The sequence below is a fragment of the Molossus molossus genome, unplaced genomic scaffold (assembly GCF_014108415.1).
Source record: "Molossus molossus isolate mMolMol1 unplaced genomic scaffold, mMolMol1.p scaffold_m16_p_9, whole genome shotgun sequence".
Taxonomy (NCBI): Eukaryota; Metazoa; Chordata; class Mammalia; order Chiroptera; family Molossidae; genus Molossus; species Molossus molossus.
Window position 1 is genome coordinate 88,626,712 of NW_023425403.1, and position 19,805 is coordinate 88,646,516.

General features: G+C 49.7%; 1 protein-coding gene across 1 annotated transcript in view; it reads right to left on the reverse strand.

The window, feature by feature from the left end:
• Positions 1 to 19,805, reverse strand: part of ENOX1 (ecto-NOX disulfide-thiol exchanger 1) — a 318,289-nt gene that overhangs the window by 58,532 nt on the left and 239,952 nt on the right. Inside the window, exons 12-13 of the mRNA XM_036250067.1 lie at positions 19,374 to 19,481; positions 15,714 to 15,770 (exon numbers count right to left, since the gene is read on the reverse strand). Coding sequence (XP_036105960.1) covers positions 15,714 to 15,770; positions 19,374 to 19,481 — 165 coding nt within the window. The remainder of the gene's footprint in view (positions 1 to 15,713; positions 15,771 to 19,373; positions 19,482 to 19,805) is intronic.

Below are 19,805 nucleotides of genomic sequence, written 5' to 3' on the forward strand. Positions count from 1 at the left end.
GGCTGGCAGGTCGCAGCTGCCCAGTGGCTGATAAATGGAGTGACCCACGAAAAAACATGGCCTGAAATAGTGAAAAAATGATGGGTTAGGACACAACAGACTGGTTTTCATTACCACTGATTTGCTGTAATTCCGTGTCCTTGTTTTTATTTGTGGAAACAGATGACCTACAGCGTCTTTTTGCTCCAAAATTCCATGCCTGCTCGGCGCCCTGTCCAGGGGGTGCAGCTTCCTCTCGGAACAGAGCAGCCACACGACACAGACAATATGTACTTATCCTGGATTTCAGTGGCATTAAAAATTAGAAAGGGAAGAGGAGGCAGAGGGAGAAAAACAAAAATGTAACTGGATGAGAAAAAGATTGATGAGAATGAGTGATGAGTAAGCTTCAAACTTTCATGATTCAAGGGAAAGTGAGATTCTGTCAATGCTCAAGAGCAAAGGGATCTCGGGAATTCTCTGTGGGCTAGAAGTCCCGAGGGCCCACTGATGCCCGATGCTGAAGCTGGGCACAGCCAGTTCAGAGGGTTGTGCATCTCACCCCCTGGAGCCCTTTCCCCGAGCCTTTGATGTTTAGGGCCTGCAGGAGGGAGGCAAGAGGCCCAACAGGCTTCAGCCTCAGAAAGATAGTTTGAAAGCAGACATGCGGGATCCTGCCTTCGGCCAGATTCAGCAACTCATCACAGTACCACCACATTCTACACACTGAGACGTTCCACCTCATCGGGGTTCAACTGCTGGCCACGGAGCGCGTCATGTTCTTAGGCAACTCCAAGAGCTGTGTTTCTAAGATTTCCAATTGCAAAAATTAAAACAGGTGAGAACTAGCTACGGGTCATAAAGAGGAGCCTTTCAAGCAAGGCAGGGGTGGTTGGGGGCTAGAGGCACTGCTCCTGCGGGCCTTCCTCAGGTCAGCCTTGGTTCCACCCATTCCGTAAGCGCTTGCTTTCTGTGTGTCCTAGTATTGTAAGAACTTTACAAATACGAACTCATTCAACCCTCATTACAGCCCTGTGAGGTCAGTACTATTGCTTTCCCATTTTATAGGTGAGGAAATCGAGGCACAGTGAGGCCAATGAATTGCCGAAGGACACAACCCAGTAAGCAGCAGACCCCAGACTTAACCGATGCTTTCTTGCTCCAGATTCTTCACTCCTGTGGTGGTCTCCTCTGCTGATGGCTCTGCTGGCGTCTGTTATAATCCCTGCCGACTGAAAGTGCCTATCGAGCCCGGGAGCAAACCCTGTTCTGTGCTGGCCACTCGGGAGCCAGCAGGGACTCAGGCAGGACAGTGAGCAGTAAGGGGAGAAAGGCGGGAAGCCAGGAGGGGCCTGGCTGAGGAGCAGTAGGGATGGGGGCTGCTGCCTGCTGCCGTGAGGTGGTGACAGGTGAGCCTTGTGAGCACGGTCTCTGCAGCAGGGAGGGGTGGCAAAGGCAGAGCCGGGACACTGGAGAAGACGTAGCACCACGCGGTGCTCCCCTGGCTCGGAAGACGTCGGGCGGCAGGAACGCGAGATGGGTGTGGCCCTCCAAGGCCATGTGTGGGCCAGCGCAGGGCTGGCTGGGCAGGGTCACAGGAGCTCCCGCCACCGCCCAGTGTATGGTAATACGGGTGGACCACTGAGGTGAAGGAACAAGAGAAAGTGTGGGCACAGAAGCCCCTCTAAAGGGGAATGGGCCAACTCTGTGTGTGAAGCAGACAGAGAAAAGGGGAGGGAGTTAAAAAGAATGTGAAGAAGTGAAGTCTGTATGACTAGCGAACTAAGGATACCAGGATCAAAGATCATAAAGAACGAGAAGTGCTGGTCCCATCGTTCAGAAACACTGGGTGCGAGGTCTTGGAAAGGCAGCTGGAAACGAGGGGCAGAGTCAGGAGAACGTCTGGGCTTCTGTCTCTCCCTGTCCTGCATGGTCCAGGGCACTGCTGCTGTCCCTGTCCCATTCAGTGTCCCGGCCGGACTTTATGTGACGGCTCTGTCTGTAATCATTTCTCTACCCAGGAACAATGTCCTCAGGACCTAGCATAGTCCCTTCCACATGCTAAATCTGCAACCGATATTTTTTTAAAGAACTAACTGTAGACCTTTGGTAATATTTGTTGAATTACATGAAATGGCTGTTACTACACAGAGAGGATGAACTTCATAGGTGACACTGACGGGCCTCAGCGATTTGGTCCGTATCCTCGGCCTGCAGTGATTTACTGAAAGTCTACGAGGGATATGTGCAGTGTGCAGTGAAAAAACAATGTGATCACTTTGGGTACTTTACATCCTTTTGACCCTTAAAATGCATTTATGGTTATATCATATTACAGTAAAACAACTTCTTTACTATTTTAGATTAAAAAAGGTAAAAAGTTAATTTTGAATTTGTATCTATTATTAATGCTTTCAATATGTTTTTAATTCAATATCAAGTTTTTTGGAGGCCATAATAAAAGCTTATAAACTTTTCCCTTTCCTCTCTTTTCCAAAATTTAAGACAATTCTCTAGTTAACCTTAATTCTTAGTAATAACCCTTCTTGGTTTTCTCATTACAAATATTATATACATGTTCAATGTAGAAAATTAAAAATAAAAACGAACTGAAATTCTACTGCCCAGATATAAGCACTGTTAACATTTAAATACTTGCCTTTTATACAGTTAACAGTTGTTCATATGAAAAACAATATACTAATACAAGAATAAACTGTTTTGTATACTTACAACTGTAAATCTACTTTTGCCCACCCTGTAATTAATATATAACCCTCCTCCCACACACATATATAGCAATATATATACGCGTGTAAATGTGTCCTGTGTTCACATAGATGTATATGCACATATTATTGTTGTTTTATTCTTATTTGGAAAATAAGATTATTCCCACATATAATTTTTTTTTGGTACGTGCCCCTGGCAGGAACCGAACCCGGGACTCTCTGGTCCGCAGGCCGATGCTTCAACCGCTGAGCCAAACCGGCCAGGGCCCCACATATACTTTTAATCAGAGAACAAACTTGGATTAAAAAGAGTAATTTTAATTTTGTAGTGTTTCCCATTAAGTACTAAGAGCATCCCTCTGGTCTGGATCCTCACTTAATTCTGGTAGCACAGTGCACACCACAGTGAAACTGTGGTCTCAAGCTGGTCACTTTCTTTTGGCATAGTTTTGTGATAGCCACGTTAAATAAAAACGATCTGAAAACAAGACAAACATTTCTTTGTATTCCAGTAACTCCATTCATGATTTAAAGTGTGGGTTGTAGTATTTTATTTTTAGTTGTACTATATGCCACTGTAGATGTTACCAAGTGAAAAAAATCCACTTGAACTCCAAAACATCTGTGTGTTTCTCATCACTGTGTACAAATGTCACCACATTCCATATCTATGCAAGTCCATCCCCTTCACAGCCTGGGAAAGTACTGACATGAAAAATCTCCTCTACCAATAAAAATGGAGCAGCAAACAGAAGGAAATAAAGCGGAATACTTTTAAATGTATTTATGTGCATCTAGAATTAGTCGGCTTGATTTATCTTGTACGATACTGACTCTATTGCTGGTAAAGATTAATTGTATCACGGTGCTCTTGGCATGTTATTTTCCCAGTCCATTTCTCAGCGTGATGTTTCTTATTTTTCTCTGCTGCAAAGCACCCACTATCATAATTTTCACCTGCTGAGTTTACATTACTAATGATAATGTTAAAATTTAGAGTCTTTTTGACCTTTGCAGTGGTAAATCGGGTCATGAGAATAGATGGATACAATCTGATAAATGAGAAAGAGAGGCATTTAGGTATTATTAAAGTAAAATCAAATTTCACAAGGTTTTCTGGGCATACTGTGAGATCTTAGTAAATATCACACACACACACACACGCACGCACGCACGCGCACACACACGCACGCGCACACACACACGCCGCCCTTCCAACACAGAGAAATCCAGTTTCCTCTCCTCACTCTCTCCTTGTGGCTGCCATGCATGCTGAGTGTCCCCGCACTGTGTGGACTGGAGTGTGGACACATGTGCCTGACGGATGTGGAATCTGAGGTACTGTGAAGAGAAAATACTGTGACCAATGATAATGGTGATGATACTAATAGTCAGCCCTTACTAAGGGGTTGGCAGATACCAGGTTCTGGTCCTTTCATCCCTATTTATAAATGAAAGGCACTGAGGCACCAAGAGGCTTCCTAAGCGGACATACCTAAAAAGTCGTTCCGAGACTGGGCCCCGGGGGGTCCCACCTGGAGCTGTTAGTCCACACTGCCTTCTGACTGAGGCACCACCCAGGGAATCGCAACTTTTCTACTGGTTCAAGCCCCGAATCCCGCCCAAGTCTTTCTTACTGAGAGGGCTGAAGCCAATCTTTGTGGCGTTTCCTTTCCAGTCATGTGCTGTCTCCCCAATGGGTCATGTGCCCCTTGAGGACAGTGACTGAGCTGTGATCAGATGTGCTCCCAACACGCTGCGCTGCCCATCACGTGGACTTGGATGGACACAGTGAGGAGTGGCTGGTTGGCAGTCATGCATAGTCTCCGAATTAATATGATTTCTTATGAACCAGAGCCTCAAAATTAGTAATTGCATATTTTTCTCTTTGGGTTGAAGAGCAGCAAAGTTCAACATTTAGATAAGTAAGGTCTCTGGATACCTCGGTTCAGTATAATTTGATTAGAATCTATTCAGCCACCATCACTCTTCATTCATCAAATATTTATTGAGCACCTGCTATTGTACTAGGCTTTGTGCTAGACGACAAAATTCAAAAGTTATAAAGAGTGGTTGCCACTCTCAAAGAACATAAGAGTCTAGAGAATGGATAGGCATGTAAAATATATTAAAATATAGTGTGATAAAAGGTATGGCGAGGGTTGGCCTCGGGTGCTATAGAAGCCCAGACAACACCTACCCTGGACTGGATGGAGTAGGCAGCAGTTACTCAAGGTGTGGTCCAAAGACTGGCAGCGCTGATATCATCTGGAAGCTTACGAGAGATGCACATTCTCAGGCCCTAGCCCAGACCTATTCAACCTTAAACTCCAGGCTGGAGCCCGGCAATCTGAGTTCCTAAGAAGCTCTCAGTTTGATTCTGTTGCTTACTAAAGTTTGAGAAGAATTGTCTTTAAAAATGTAAGACTCACAGGCACACAACAATTAGGCAAGAAAACACACACCAAATTAAAATCTGTAGAACAGGAAAGTTGGATGACGTGATCCCTATCACCTTTGTTCTAACTTTCATACGAACTGAAATGAAATGTGTTCATCTTCAAGATCTCCTGCAAATAATAGACAGAAGGGACTGTGTGCATCTCTTAAGTAACTAGGCCAAACAGACTGGCAGACCTGTCTGAAGCTGCTGGAGACTGTCAACTCAACCATCAATCAATAGATAAGTGTTCTAATGTATCACAAATGTACCCAGGCTCATAGGCTCTTCACTGTGTTAGGTCCTGTAAGGCACACATACACATTACCTCCCATAAGGCACTTAGACTGAGTTGAGGAGATAGGCCTATCTATCATAACTGGGTTGTTCGGGATGTGTGCAATGACGACAAATACTGTGGGAATATGAAAAAGAAAGATAGGAATTGATTTGGGCTGATCTTAGGATAAGGCCCCAAGAAACAGGAATTGAGCTGGGCTTAAAAACAGGTGGAATTTGCATTGCTGGCAAAAAAGGATGACATGACAAATGGGAAGTGGAATTATCAATAAAAAATCTAATTATTTAGAATTTTTAATGAATGGTGCAGTTAGCTGAATTCGACCTGTTGACTGAAGCCATTTATTCCACACAACCAGGCCAACAGTCACTCTGTTCTTACCAAGGGAGCAATTTGAATGTTGTCATGTAAAGTAGCCAGGAACAATATGCAAGCTTACAGCCGGGAACATATTGTGCCTGCATCGTGGCTGTGTGTGTCAGGGTCGTGGGGAGCGGGGATTACACAGTTCAGGGGCTTCACACACATCACACTCGTGGTGGCCCTTTCTCATAGCTTCAAGTCATCATTCTCAAAGTTGGCATGGAAAGAAATTGCCTGTGAAAATTAGATTCTGAAAGACTCATAAACATAAGTGCTCATCAGCACACACTGAACAGTCTGGAAATTGCCCAAAGAAAGCCACTTTGTCATCTCACGGGGACGCTGACGTGACAAACACGACGGCGACGCTGAGCATCCCGGCCTCAAATCTCCATGAGGCCGACTCAGGGTCGCGAGACCTGAGGCATACAGGGTCTTCTTGAAAAAAGCAATCAAATGAACAGAAATCTGAAAAAAAAACAACACCCAACTATTAATCCTTCCGACGCTGGAGAACCTACAAAGTTTCTGCAGCGTGGCCCCCACAGGCCTGGCGAGGGGTCGCCGTGTGGCTTGGGGTGGCTCGGGGTAGCTCGGCGTGGCTCTGCATAGCTCAGCGTGGCTCCGCGTGGCTCTGCGAGGCTGGGCGTGGCTCAGCATAGCTCAGCATAGCACGGCGAGACTCCACGAGGCTCCGCATGGCTCTGCGAGGCTCCGCGTGGCTCCGCATAGCTCGGCGTGGCTCCGTGTGGCTCCGCGTGGCTCCGTGTGGCTCCGCGTGGCTCGGCGTGGCTCCGCGTGGCTCCGTGTGGCTCGGCGTGGCTCCGCGTGGCTCCGTGTGGCTCCGCGTGGCTCGGCGTGGCTCCGTGTGGCTCCGCGTGGCTCGGCGTGGCTCCGTGTGGCTCCGCGTGGCTCCGCGAGGCTCCGCGTGCTCTCAGAGGGCCGCCCTGGCCCTGCCGCGGGGCAGCTGAGAACTGCGGGCCGCTCCTTCAGGAAGGCCCGAGTCTGGCGAGAAGGCACAGCGGAGGCCGTCCCGGAGGGCAGCTCCCTCCGCAGCTCACCTTCTCCGTGTGAGGCACGACCCCGGGAGGAGTCACACCAGGAGTGGTTTGCGAAGCTCTGGACGCTCGTGACAGCCTGGGTTAGATTCACAGGCACCAGGGTGAGGGCTGCAGCCTTCCTGGAGGTTTGATCACGATGCCGGTTCCAGGCGGCCACCAAGGAACAGGGTGTCTGGTGCGGGGTGAGCAGCCGGGCTGTTTCCTGTCTTTGATCCCGGTCTCCCTGAGCATGGGGGGCAGGCCAGGACGCAGGCAGCGAGGCCGCGGGGGAGGCAGGAGCTCAGCTGGGGCGGCGCCCACCGGGTGACCCCGCAGCGGGGACCGGGTCGTGGAATGAGGTGTCTCCAGCAGAGCTGGGAAGACTTTGGAGCGTGGCTGATTAGAGCACACTTCACCTTATTGTGGGTGTTTGGATACATTCATTTTCAAGCCGCACCTGTGTCGTACCGAAAGGGGAAAGCCAGGGCTCTCGTGCCTGCTGGGCTGCTCTGGGGGTCGTGGTGGGCAGCGGAGGGCGAGCGAACAGGAACACTGTCCCTGCTGCCCTCCCTCCTGCCTTCCGCCCCCTTTTCCTTCCTTCCTGCCTTTCCCCCTACTTTCCTTCTGTCGCCTTCCTGCACACTTCCTCAAAGGAGCGCCAAGTCCAGCGAGCCGTGCGGCAGTGACGGACGAGCTCTGGCGAGGAGCAGTGTGGGAGACTGGGGTGTCTGTCCTGGGGGCACTGCGGGGCTGTCCGCGGCAGGACAGCCGCCAGGGCGAGCAGGGTCCTTGAGGAAGGCAGCGGCACAGATGGGGAGCTGACCAGGTGCCAACCTGGCTGCTACCCTTCGTCCCTCGTCTCCTGGCTCACATGCGGTCAGCAGAAACCAGCAGTGTGCAAGTCACTGGAGAACGTTTACTCTTCCCTACAACAGCCACCCAGGATGCCCTGGGCCCTGAGGACACCTACAGAACAAGAGAGGACGGCCACCGGCTGGCGAATCTTTAACCCTGGTGACACATCAGGACCAGCTGAAGTTGCCCCAGTAAAGGAGGCTCCCTGCGCTCCCCCACTGTCTCCTGCGGGCACTAGGAGAAGATTCTGCTTCTGCCTGCCTTTTGGGTTCCTGGCTTCTTTCGTCAGTGCTCCTGAACTTTTTCCTGTTCATTTTGATCAACATACCAGGCAGTGCCAAGCTGCCTCTCAGGGGAGGCAGGCTCCTATGACTGGGCCCCTGAGGTTTACGGCTTTGAAATTGTTCCTCCGCTCAAGCCGTGTCCATGGGTTAATGCGTGCCTCTCTCGTTGATGCCTGTGAGCGGCGTGTGTTTTCTTGGCCATATTAGAAATAAAACCTTAATGTTCAGTTTGGGGCTAGAACTCGTTTTGTTCTTTTAATTGATAATTCTTCTCAATTTCACAAATTCTCTTGGGAGGATAGACGAGCCCCATTTGGGTAGTGGCAGCCTGGGCCCTGAGCCTTGGTCTGGGATCCCCACAGAAGACAGGCTCCCCAATCCCCAGACCAAGATGACCAACCTACAGTTTACAGCACAAAACCCTAAATGACACGTCTCAGCACTGTTCTAAGTTACTTATCAAGTATAAACAATTTGCCTTTATCTTCAGAATTAAAGTATTCTTGGGAGTGTTATTAAAATATTATTTTCCTGTCCTGTGAGGAACTCAGAATCCTCTCTGTGTGCTCACACCCCAGAGGTTACTATTGGCTGTTTATTTCATCCCTTACCATGTAGGGGTTGAACTTGAATCTTTTAAAAGAAGTGGGTCTCCCTCTATCTCGAAATCCCAACCAAGTGAAAAAGCTTCTCCAGTGAAAAGTGCTTAAATGGTGTATGAATTCGCTAAAACACTGTTAAAGAATATCCATTGCGTGCTCTCTGTGACGGCAAAAACAAACAATATTTTAAAGTCCCCTGGAAGGGACTGATCAGATAAACCAGTGCACATCTGTGGCATGAAGTGTTAGGCACTATTAAAAGTCATACTAAGAAAACATTTAATAACACGGGGAAATGCTCATGATTTGTTAGAAAAAAATGTAGGCTGTAAAGCTGCCCATGTGATATGCTGTGGATTTGGTAAAAATGTGTATATTGCACAAAGACAAAGATGGAGAAAATGCAAAGAAGTGCAAACACTAACTTGAGTGGTGGGGTTGCAGATGGTGTTCACTTGTATTTACTTTATATTTTTCTGCATTTTCCAAAGTTTCCACACACAAAAGTGGCACTCTTAAGATAAAAGCATTTGTATGTATATATTGGATCTATAACAGTTACAGTCTTCCGTCCTAAATGGTCACTTTTGTTTCTACAGCAGGCAGGCTTGTCATTAACCTCCCGGCTCGAGCCCCGTGGGTGCCCCGGTGCACCTCACACCAGCTCAGAGAGCCCGCATGTGGTCTCTTTTTCCCACTTTTCTTGACCCTGACCTGGGGGAAGGAGGTATTTTCACTTCTCTAAACCCAACCTGTCAGCTGCATTAAACATGTGCTCATCCTGTGCATGCTGTGAATTCACTAGTGGCCTTGCAGGCCGACTGCAGCCCGAGCTCTGACCCCGCTGATCCCTGTCCTGACAGCACAGACTGCAGCCCGAGCTCCGACCCCCCGATCCCTGTCCTGACAGCACAGACTGCAGCCCGAGCTCCGACCCCCCGATCCCTGTCCTGACAGCACAGACTGCAGCCCGAGCTCCGAACCCCCGATCCCTCTCCTGACAGCACAGACTGCAGCCCGAGCTCTGACCCCCCGATCCCTGTCCTGACAGCACAGACTGCAGCCCGAGCTCCGAACACCCGATTCCTGTCCTGACAGCACAGACTGCAGCCCGAGCTCTGACCCCGCCGATCCCTGTCCTGACAGCACAGACTGCAGCCCAAGCTCTGACCCCGCCGATCCCTGTCCTGACAGCACAGACTACAGCCCGAGCTCCGAACCCCCGATCCCTGTCCTGACAGCACAGACTGCAGCCCGAGCTCCGACCCCACGGATCCCTGGATCCCTGTCCTGACAGCACAGACTGCAGCCCGAGCTCCGACCCCACCGATCCCTGTCCTGACAGCACAGACTGCAGCCCGAGCTCCGACCCCACGGATCCCTGGATCCCTGTCCTGACAGCACAGACTGCAGCCCGAGCTCTGACCCCACCGATCCCTGTCCTGACAGCACAGACTGCAGCCCGAGCTCCGACCCCCCGATCCCTGTCCTGACAGCACAGACTGCAGCCCGAGCTCCGACCCCCCGATCCCTGTCCTGACAGCACAGACTGCAGCCCAAGCTCTGACCCCGCCGATCCCTGTCCTGACAGCACAGACTGCAGCCCGAGCTCCGGCCCCACCGATCCCTGTCCTGACAGCACAGACTGCAGCCCAAGCTCTGACCCCGCCGATCCCTGTCCTGACAGCACAGACTGCAGCCCAAGCTCTGACCCCACCGATCCCTGTCCTGACAGCACAGACTGCAGACCAAGCTCTGACCCCACCGATCCCTGTCCTGACAACACAGACTGCAGCACAAGCTCTAGCAGGGAAGGAAGCACAGCCGGCGGGCGGAAGGCGCGGTGAGGAAGCTTTTCCTGGCTGTTTGGCGGAAACAGGAGCACTAAGGTGACGCCAGCCTTGGCCTGTCTTTGACAGCAGCTCCCTCTCTACCCCTTCCTGGGAGCTCCGGAAAGTGGGTGTACTAGCAGGGCCTCCCCTCGTCATGAATCCTTTTCAAGAGCGCTGGGTGGGAGGTCAGGGGCTTTTTCAGGTGGGACTGTGGACTTCATAGTGGAGAACGTGGTGAACCAGCTGGAAGGACACAGCTGTTGGGCAGCTGTCGAGAGCAGAGGGTGGGCGGAGGTGAGGAGGAAGCATCGGCGGCAAAAAGCAATAATTTACAGGAGCTGTAACTCAAGGAAAAGGCTGAGTTCAAGGTGTGTGCATTTAATATGCGAACTGGGTTGTGTACTGCAGGGTGAAGGAAATATCAGTCCATCGGACATCTAGCTTGTTGATTTCAGACATCGACAGAGCAAGGGCAACTTCCTGAATCCACCCTTCCCTTAAGGAAGACGAAGTGGCTGCTGACTTTCCAGTTGAGCTTTTCAGGGGGTCTAACACTCTATGTACCCCCACAGGGCCCCCTGCTCCCACCAGACCCTCCTCTCCACGGAGCCAATCTTTTCAATAAAGGTCTTGTCTCCAGAGAGTTTTTGGAAACATGCGAATAAGTCACCTCAAGCCCGCAGTTCCCACTGCGATATGACCGAGGATGGGACAGTGGGTCCTGCTGGAACAGAACAGCGGACACGTTCTGGCAGGGACGGGTCAGCCTCCTCTGGGGCAGGGACCACTGCACTCCAGAACCTCGCACGGCACAGGCAGGGGACGGCCACGGCGACAAGACGCACATGTACCGATTCCATCAGCCCGGCAAGCAGTGCTCGGGTTAACCCTGTGAGGTAACGACCTTTAGTTCAGACGTGAAAAAAATGGCGGTTCAGGGGCTCAGGGTCGCCCAGGCAGTAACGGGCAGAGCCGGATGGAAACCAGGCCACTGGGCCCCCCGATCTGTTCTGAACCCTTACACTGTGCTCTCTCCTTCAGCGAATACTTGTCAAAGACAGCTCTGAGGATTACTTCTTACCACAGCCACGTGAAAACTGAAGCCTTTTGTCCTGTGTGTTTTTATTGTGGGTGGAAAGGGTGTTTTGACAGTGGTAGCCTTCAGCATCATGGACTGAACCTCTTTACAGATTGCAAATAATTTCTCTCACCCTAGCGTGTGAGTCTGAACTGTGCAAATCGAGGGCTGGGGTGGTAGCTTTCCTGTAGCAGAAACAAGACAGAAGGAGAGAGAATTCATGGAAATCTTAAACCAAACTGCACTGCACAGTGCAAGCTGACGCTGCCTCTCGATCTGATGCTTCCTACCTGTTCCTACGTCCCCCAGGTCCTCTCCCTCCCCTTCACTTTCTCGCCGAGTATACACACGTGAGGATCACAGGGAGAGGTGCCCTGAAAGGAAGGCCATCACAGAAAGAGGCTAGATGCGGCCAGATTATCTTCTCCTAATTTAAGGTTTTGGTATCGTCATGCATCATCACCGGGGCCCGGCGAGTTACTCAGCACCTCGAGGGACTGGAAGACCACTCAGAGACGGAGACGGTAAGAAAAGTCACGGCGTTGCTCTTTAGGAGGGAAAATCGGATCTGGAATAACCGAACTCTAAAGGAACTGTGATGAGGGCTAGTTCTAAACCTGGGTACGCTTAAAAGGCTGAACTGCCCACGGTCATTAACATGTCCAGTTTCACAGACAGAGAAACCTGTTTAAAATCAGCGAGCACAGTCCTCTTGGTGGGCAAGGCCTTTGAGGCTGGTCTCAGTGTCTGGCCCTCAGAGTTTCAGATTCACTTTCAGAAAACTTTTCTTAGGGGCACGGGCTCCCAGAAGACAAAGGTGAGCCTTGTCAGGGTGCCTCTGTTTGGGGACCTCAAGAACACCAAACAAGGTGCTGGTTGTTGCTCAGTAAAATGTGAAAACAGTAGAAAAGCAACAGTAAGCAATGAAATCTAAGTTAGCTGGCATCCCGTACGCTCCCAACTCCTGAGACTAAGGCCAAGGTTGCTTGTAAATTGCAGGACTCAACGCATCTCTTGGTGGCTCCCTCCAGGATGACGGAAGGGTTCCACGTGAGCACCTGCCACGCTGACGTTCTGAATGCCGCGACTCTGCGTCTGAAGCTTCCCGCCAGACTTCGTGACACCGCGATTAATATCCAGGATGCCCCGGAAACAAATGTGAAAGATGCAGATAGAGATTTATCGGCCTGTTAATTGCAGCATTATTTATAGTAGCTAAAAAATGGGAAGTTAAATGCCTAACACATAGGCGCGTGGTTCTATTGTTTCATATCTACATTATACAGCCATTAAGAATCATGTCTTTGAGGAACATTTGGTGATAAGAAAAATACTTATGATATAATGAGAAATCAAAAAGGTACAGAATTGAAGACGATAAAATTTATTTATTCGTTTATTTATGGGTTTTTCCCTCTGGTCATATATATGCATATGGCAGAACTGAACTAAAATAAAATATTCATAGTGGTTATCTTTAAGTAATGAGAAACTAAGTTATTTTTCTGGATCTCTGTATTCTTTCCTGTAATTTTTTAGTTTCAGACAAAATTTTCCTTTCTACTTTTATAATAGTATAGTTTTAAAAAACCAATTGTCAGCTCTCACAAGAATACCCAGCTATGCCAGGCCCAATCTACTGTATAATTATTATTAATAAATGAGAATATAGTGAATTCCTGTCCTCATGTGTGAATAATTACACACAACAAAAACTTATGTCTCAGTTAATAACCTCTGGGCAGGAGGCTTTAAATCTCATAATTTGCATTAAAATTTATCCTATCAAAGGACTGCCCACTATATGAAATAGTGTTAGCGTTGATGCCGTAAGAGGTCACTGATGCCTGTTGAGTACATACCCTGGGCCAGGTGATTACGTGTGAGCTTGAGAAAGGTCACGCTCGAGAAAGGTCAAATAACTTGCCAGGGTCATATATTCACCGATGAAAACAGATTCCAACCCTCGCCTCTGGTTCGAAAGCCTTTTCTCCCTTGACCACCACAGGGCTGGTGGAAACTTCAGATGACACCAGACTTCATTTCAGACACTTAAGAATATCCTAAAATATTTTGCTAGCATTCCCAATGTGTGGCCAGAGAAGAAGTGATTTTGCTTCTTTACTTTCACATAACCCAAAGGAGGTGTCACGGACCAGGAGGACAAGTGCACAGCTCACCCGCTGGGAGCCCAGAGGAGACAGGCAGTGGCGGTGAAGTGTTGCCAGGTCTCTGCGCCGTGACGGCGGTGGCCGGCGGTGGCCGGCGGTGGCGGCTGACAAGTGCTGCAGGTTCCACAACGGCACCAACATCCTGCCTGCCCGGGCCAGCGGCTGCTCCTCCCTCCTCCCTGACCCGAACCCATCTCTCAACAGCTGGTCCTTTGGGTTGGTTACAAAGCCCACCTCATGGGCTCTGGACAGGTATTTTTTAAATCTAAAGACCTCCCTTTGGAAAGGCCGGAGATCTCGAACACGCTCCCCTTTCACTCTTCCCACGAACTAGTAACAGTGCTCAGCACGGAGCCTCCGGGCTACATGTTGTATTGGGCCGCGTTTGACACGTACCATCTAATTTCATTCAATCAGCAGATGAGTTTGTAACAGTAGCAACACCCTTCTCAGGTAGAGCCTCACAGTTCCCCAGCGCATCCCACCCGTTATTCCCGGCTTCTCACACCAGGCACACCCCCGCTTTCCCTGGCTCCTGGACCCCCGCAGCTTCCTCGGGGCACGGACAGACCCGCTCAGGGGATGTCCCGGAAGCCAGGGGCCTGGAGAGGAGGTCCAGGGTGAGGATGGGGGGAAGGAGACCCTGAAGAGGGAAGACCACCTCTACTCAGGAGCAGCATCCCCTCCGGGAGCCCTAAACGGACGGCTTCCTCCTCTAGCTTTCCATTTCCTCGATTCCATTCGTTTTTGCCATCCGGGAAGCTGTTCTTGATTATCCAGCACAAAGAAACCTCAGCGATAATGCCTTAAGGATTTCCCGCTCTCGGCTCGTTACGACATCATGCTAGTTTTTGACGGAGGCTTCGTCATCCATTTTACAAGTGAGGAAAAGGGGTTAAGTAACTCACCAAGCTGCGAAGTCCAAATTTCAGACTACATCACGTCACAGCGGCCTCCCCTTCCTGCACACTCACTCATCTTGTATGGGGCCCCCGTGTTCCTTACGTCCTCAGCTGTCTGAGGGCAGACGCAAGCCTTACAATCCCGTGTAAACCACCCCTCCCCAGCCCTCAGCAGGGCTCCGTGTACATAGCAGGTTCTCAATGAGCATCACGTGGTACATATCTGTTTGGTAGGAACAGTGATCAGTAAGAGGGAATTTTTGGTACTCTAAATGTCAGGCTCTTTGCTGTATATAATTAAAACAAGAGTAAACATGAAATGTATGATTTCTCCTAGCTCTAGTTAATCAAGCATTTATCACCATGTCTGATTCCGTGTTATGTAAAAAGAACTGCTTAGTAAGCATTTTCTGTGACGAGGGTAATCAGATACACACGGATTATCAGAGATGTTTTTGAAAAGACAAAAACAAGACCATCAAACATATGGAGAGATAATGATCTATGTGGCATAATAGTCCACCTGAGACTAAAGAACTTCCGAGGCAAAGACAGTACTTGACTAATTTGGGGCAAAGCAAGGAACACAAAGAGAGGAAGTCAGGATGCTGACTGGGGCCTGGTACCATTATATCTGTATCAAGAAAACAGACACATCACGCTACAGTTCTGGGTCTGAAACAGAAGAGAGGTACACTTTCCAGGGCTTTTCTGGGAGACGGAGTTTGCTCGGACACCTCTTCAACATAGCAGTCACATCATTACCACCTTCACTGACGGGCAAACGGAATAAATGCACATGCCATGTCCAACTTCTCACCCTGCTGGGTCTCTTTCCATTCGGCCTCCCAACACATCATTAGTTTATAGCACTGGAAATGTGAAGGCTCAAGCAAGTTCATCGAGTGAGAATTTGTATGGTACAGATTAGCTCAAGCACCTGTAAGCTGACATTCTGTAACCTGAGCCAACAATAGCAGAGCCAAGCTACTGCCTCCGACTGTCACAGCAAACACAGCCATCCTGGTAAGAGGCAGGACTTCTCATGTTCTCTGTGTTATAAATAAAGCGCCACCTCCCAGGAGCATTCACCCAACATCGAGCAAGAGCAAACACCAAGTTCACGGCACCTACATTTGCGTCCTCATGGCTGTGGCCGTTGGTCTCGACCAATTCCTTGGTACCTTTGAACTGCAAATTCAAAAAAACAACAACGAATGAATAAACAAGCATATCCATCAAGTGTACATCATCCTATTAACCCTGATTCGTCTGGGGTTGCACTTTATAAAACTTCCGATGAGAAAAACAACAACAACAACAAAAGATGGAGCACATCATTCTCACGAGTCTCACTGAAACCAGTGTGAGACCAATATGTTGTGAAACTTGATGGCTGGCAAAAAAATAAATGGGTCTTGGTCATTATTTCTTAAATAATAAGATTAGAAAGCAATTCCATAGGCACAAAATGTACAAAAAATTTGGTTATTAAGAATAAAAAATGATTTTATTTCCTAGTTGCATTGCTGTAGATTGAACCCCTGCAGTGCTTGTGAGATGCCACCACCCAGCTGATGTCACAGGGACCACTGTTCATGAAGGGAACATCTGGGATGGCGTGAATTTGCCACAGACCACTGTCCGTGTCCCCCCGAACACGTCTGGATGACTGACACTGTTTCTGGGGCCTAAAAGAAGACGATTTGCTTCTTCCCATCAAGGAGAATGGAAAAGACATCTTGGTCCCTGAGGCTTGAGGAGAAAAGCTATGTCTCAAACAAGATCTCTAACAGGGAGCATTTGAAAACGCTCCTCTCTGGGTTCTCGCAGAAGGATCAGCAGTAACCAGCTGTGAGGAGATTTCTGGAAACTCTGAACTGGCATTTCATCCTCGCCTGGCTCAGAGTGGACACGTGCGGGCCGAGAGCAGGGCAGAGGGGAGCGGGCCTTGCAGCCTCAAACTCCCAGCAAGAAAGCCGTATGCTTTTCATGGCAAGATGGGGGCTTTGCCAAGGAAATGGGGACATGAAGACATTGAGTGGGGCAGCTGACGACGGCTCATGCCCACATCACGCCCACTCATGAAAACAATTCTGCCCACTGTTCTTCAGGGCTATGTCGTTGATGTTTCCACACATAGCAGGCGTCCGGGAGCAGGGGCCACGTGGGACGTGTGTGGGAAGAAAAGGCACACAGGGATCCAAGCACGCTCTATGATCGGGAGGACTTAACCCCTCTCAGGTTTCCTGTGTTAAGGCTTTATAGTGCAGGTGCTCCTCACCTTCATCCTCTCCATCAACCCTCCTGCTCCTCCCACCTCAGGTCCTGAAACTCATGCTCCTCCGGGTGAGGGTGGGGTTGGCTCAGAAGGTTGTTATTTTCGGCCAAAGCACAGGACGAGGGCTCACTGTGCACGCGGACTGCCATGAACGTGCCCCTTTGCGTCGATTCCAGCTTCGTCCTCCACCTTCTCCTCTAACTCTGCCCTCGCTCTGTCCGCCTCCCACTTGCTCTCCTCTCTCCCTGCCCCCAAATCACCGCAGCCCTGCTCTCTTCCGCCAGGACGCCCGCGGGTCCCCTTTCCGGACAGCGGAGCCCCTCACTGGCCTGCTGCGCCCCCTGCTGGCCCCACACCGCCTCTTGGAGGGCGGAATATCCTCTCACGGCGCCTGGGTTTGTGAACAAGCTCCAGGCTGGAAGGTGCCCTGTGCAAAGGAGATGAAAGGCAGAAGCGGAGGGACTGGAGGGACCTAGAGAAGCAGCATCTTAGCAAACAGAACCCGGGAACGAGCCTGCCTTCCCGGGATGGGTGGGCTGCTGGGGGTCAGGGTCTGCTCACAACCTAGTCTTTCTTCTCAGGATCCCCATCAGGTGGCAGTCACTGTGAACAGTGAAATTCCAAGTCTTCAGAGAAGGGTAGATCTTTTCATGTGTGTGTGTGTAAAAGCAGGACTCCAGACCCAAATAATCAGAATCTCTATGAGTGAGGCCATTTATTTAAGCCCTATCTATGCAGGCGCTCGAAAAGGTGTTTCCACATGGAGTTAGTTACTTGACACAAGTCAAAGTCTCGTAAGGCGATGCTCACGGAAGTAGACGAGTGTTTGTAAGTGTCTGTCTCTGGGTGGGTGGCTGCCGGGCAAAAGGAACATGTCCAGTGCATGCTCCCATCGGCCCGGGTGACGGCTGCAGGGCAGGGGCTGTCGGGAAGCAGCCTGGGGGTGGCAGACGCGCCCGAATGCATTCTGCGGCTGTGGGCCGGCTTAGGCAAATGTGCTCCGTGCCTTTGCTCACAAAGAGCCACCCATGTAATGGTGCAGCCGACTTAAAGACTCTTTCTTTCCAGGCACGTTTCCCAGGTTTTCAATGACGTTAGTTGTTCTGAATCTTCCTCACATTCCTGTTTAGTTTTGTTAGGCAACGGAGAGTGAAGTGTGATGCTGCCCCAGGACATGTGTGCGCTTTGCTCTTCCAAGGTGCACGCCATGAGAAGAACTTAAGAATACAGCAATGCTTTCTGCAAAACTTTGAACCAACTTTTTCACTGGGATTTGGACTTCAAATCGAAAAGAAAGATTTGAGTCCCTCAGAGAGAGGTCGCACATGCACAGGACTGTGAGCACCAGAGGTCAGGGTGAGTCTGTCTGCTCAGGAGCAAATCTGAACGCAATCGGCTCCACTTCGCTAGGCGTCGTCGTCGTAACAGAGCAGAGGGGAGCGGTGACTCCAGGTGTCTAAGGCAGTGGTCGTGTGAGGGTGGTAAACAAGGTTTCAGCTCAGTCTAACTCACCCAAAACCATACTAATTCAGCCTCAGTCTGAGCTGCTGAATATGCAGTAATTGTATGGAGATAATAATTTGTTTTATAAAGCATCTTCCTCAAAAGCTGTAAAAGTTTATAAAGTGCCCATCACCTTCACTTTTCTCTCACAAATCACTTACACTTTTAGGGAAAAGTAAAATATATATATTTTGTCCCAAATCATTAAAAAACAAACACTTGTAATGTGACTGCATCACAGCTGACTCGGGTCACACTCTCCCAACTTCAAATGTTTAAAAAGGTCACTCTGGCAGTTATCTATATCACACAAATTATGTTTTCATGAACTACTGTAAGTTAAAAATGTAAAACAACTTGAATTCGGTCGGGGCTGGAGTTGCTGCGTGTGCGCTCCCTCCCGGTCCCCACGCATCACGCTGGGGCAGCAAGGACAGGCCCTGGCAGGACAGCTGCCGAGAGCTGTCCCGGCTTCTCCCGCGCAGACCCGGGCTCAGACGCACGGTGCGGCCAAGCCGGCGCCTCACCCCGCTGCACAGCACCCTCAAAGCCACTCATCAATGTCAGGCCCCACTTGAGAATCCGAGAGAGCCAAAGAAGATGATCAGATTTACGAACTTCATGTAGAAGGTTTGCTGCTGGCTGTGGTGGGATCAGAGACCTGACGCACAGGGAAGGATCCGTCCTTCTCCTGCGCGTGTCGGCAGGGGTGCCACGGGTTATGCTAACCACGTTGCCTCACTATTAGACTTCAGAGGACACTAGCCGCTTGCTTGGAAATAGACCTGCACTGCCAAGATTTTAAAACTTGACCAAAATTCATCTGTCTTAGGGAAGAAACTTTCACACATCGCTGGTGGGGTGGGTGGTCTAAAGAGGTACCTCCGTGTGAGAGGAGGTGCTGGGAATGCCATCATAAGTCCCCCAGGGCGAAGCGCTAGGAGGCTGGGCAGGTTGACCTGGGTCGCATGAGAGCTGGTTGGCCCTGTGCAGCTACTGGGTTCACGTACCTGCTCCTGGAGGACTTTAAGCAATGCCTGTGTGTGGGACTGCTCTTCCTTCGCTTGTTCCAGCTCCGACTTCTTGTTGTTCAGCTCCTCCTGGATGGTCAGCAATTGCTGTAAGTCAGAGGATATTTAGGGTAAGTAGGACCGAAGGCCCGGTGATGGGAAGACACTCAAAATATCCATTCAAGACCATGAGAAGATCTTTACATCTTAAAGCTTAGTCCGCAGGTCAGTTGACCTGTGTGTGTTGCTCTCCTCTCAGCTGACACTCACAAGGACTGTAGTTTATGACACATTATCAGGCGGTTTGTGATACCACTGCACAATAAAACATGTCTGTTGTAGTATTTGCGAAGGTACCATTATAGCCCTTTGAACAAATGCATATTTGTGAAAATACGTAGAACGGCGTTCTTAAACAACTTACTAACAGAA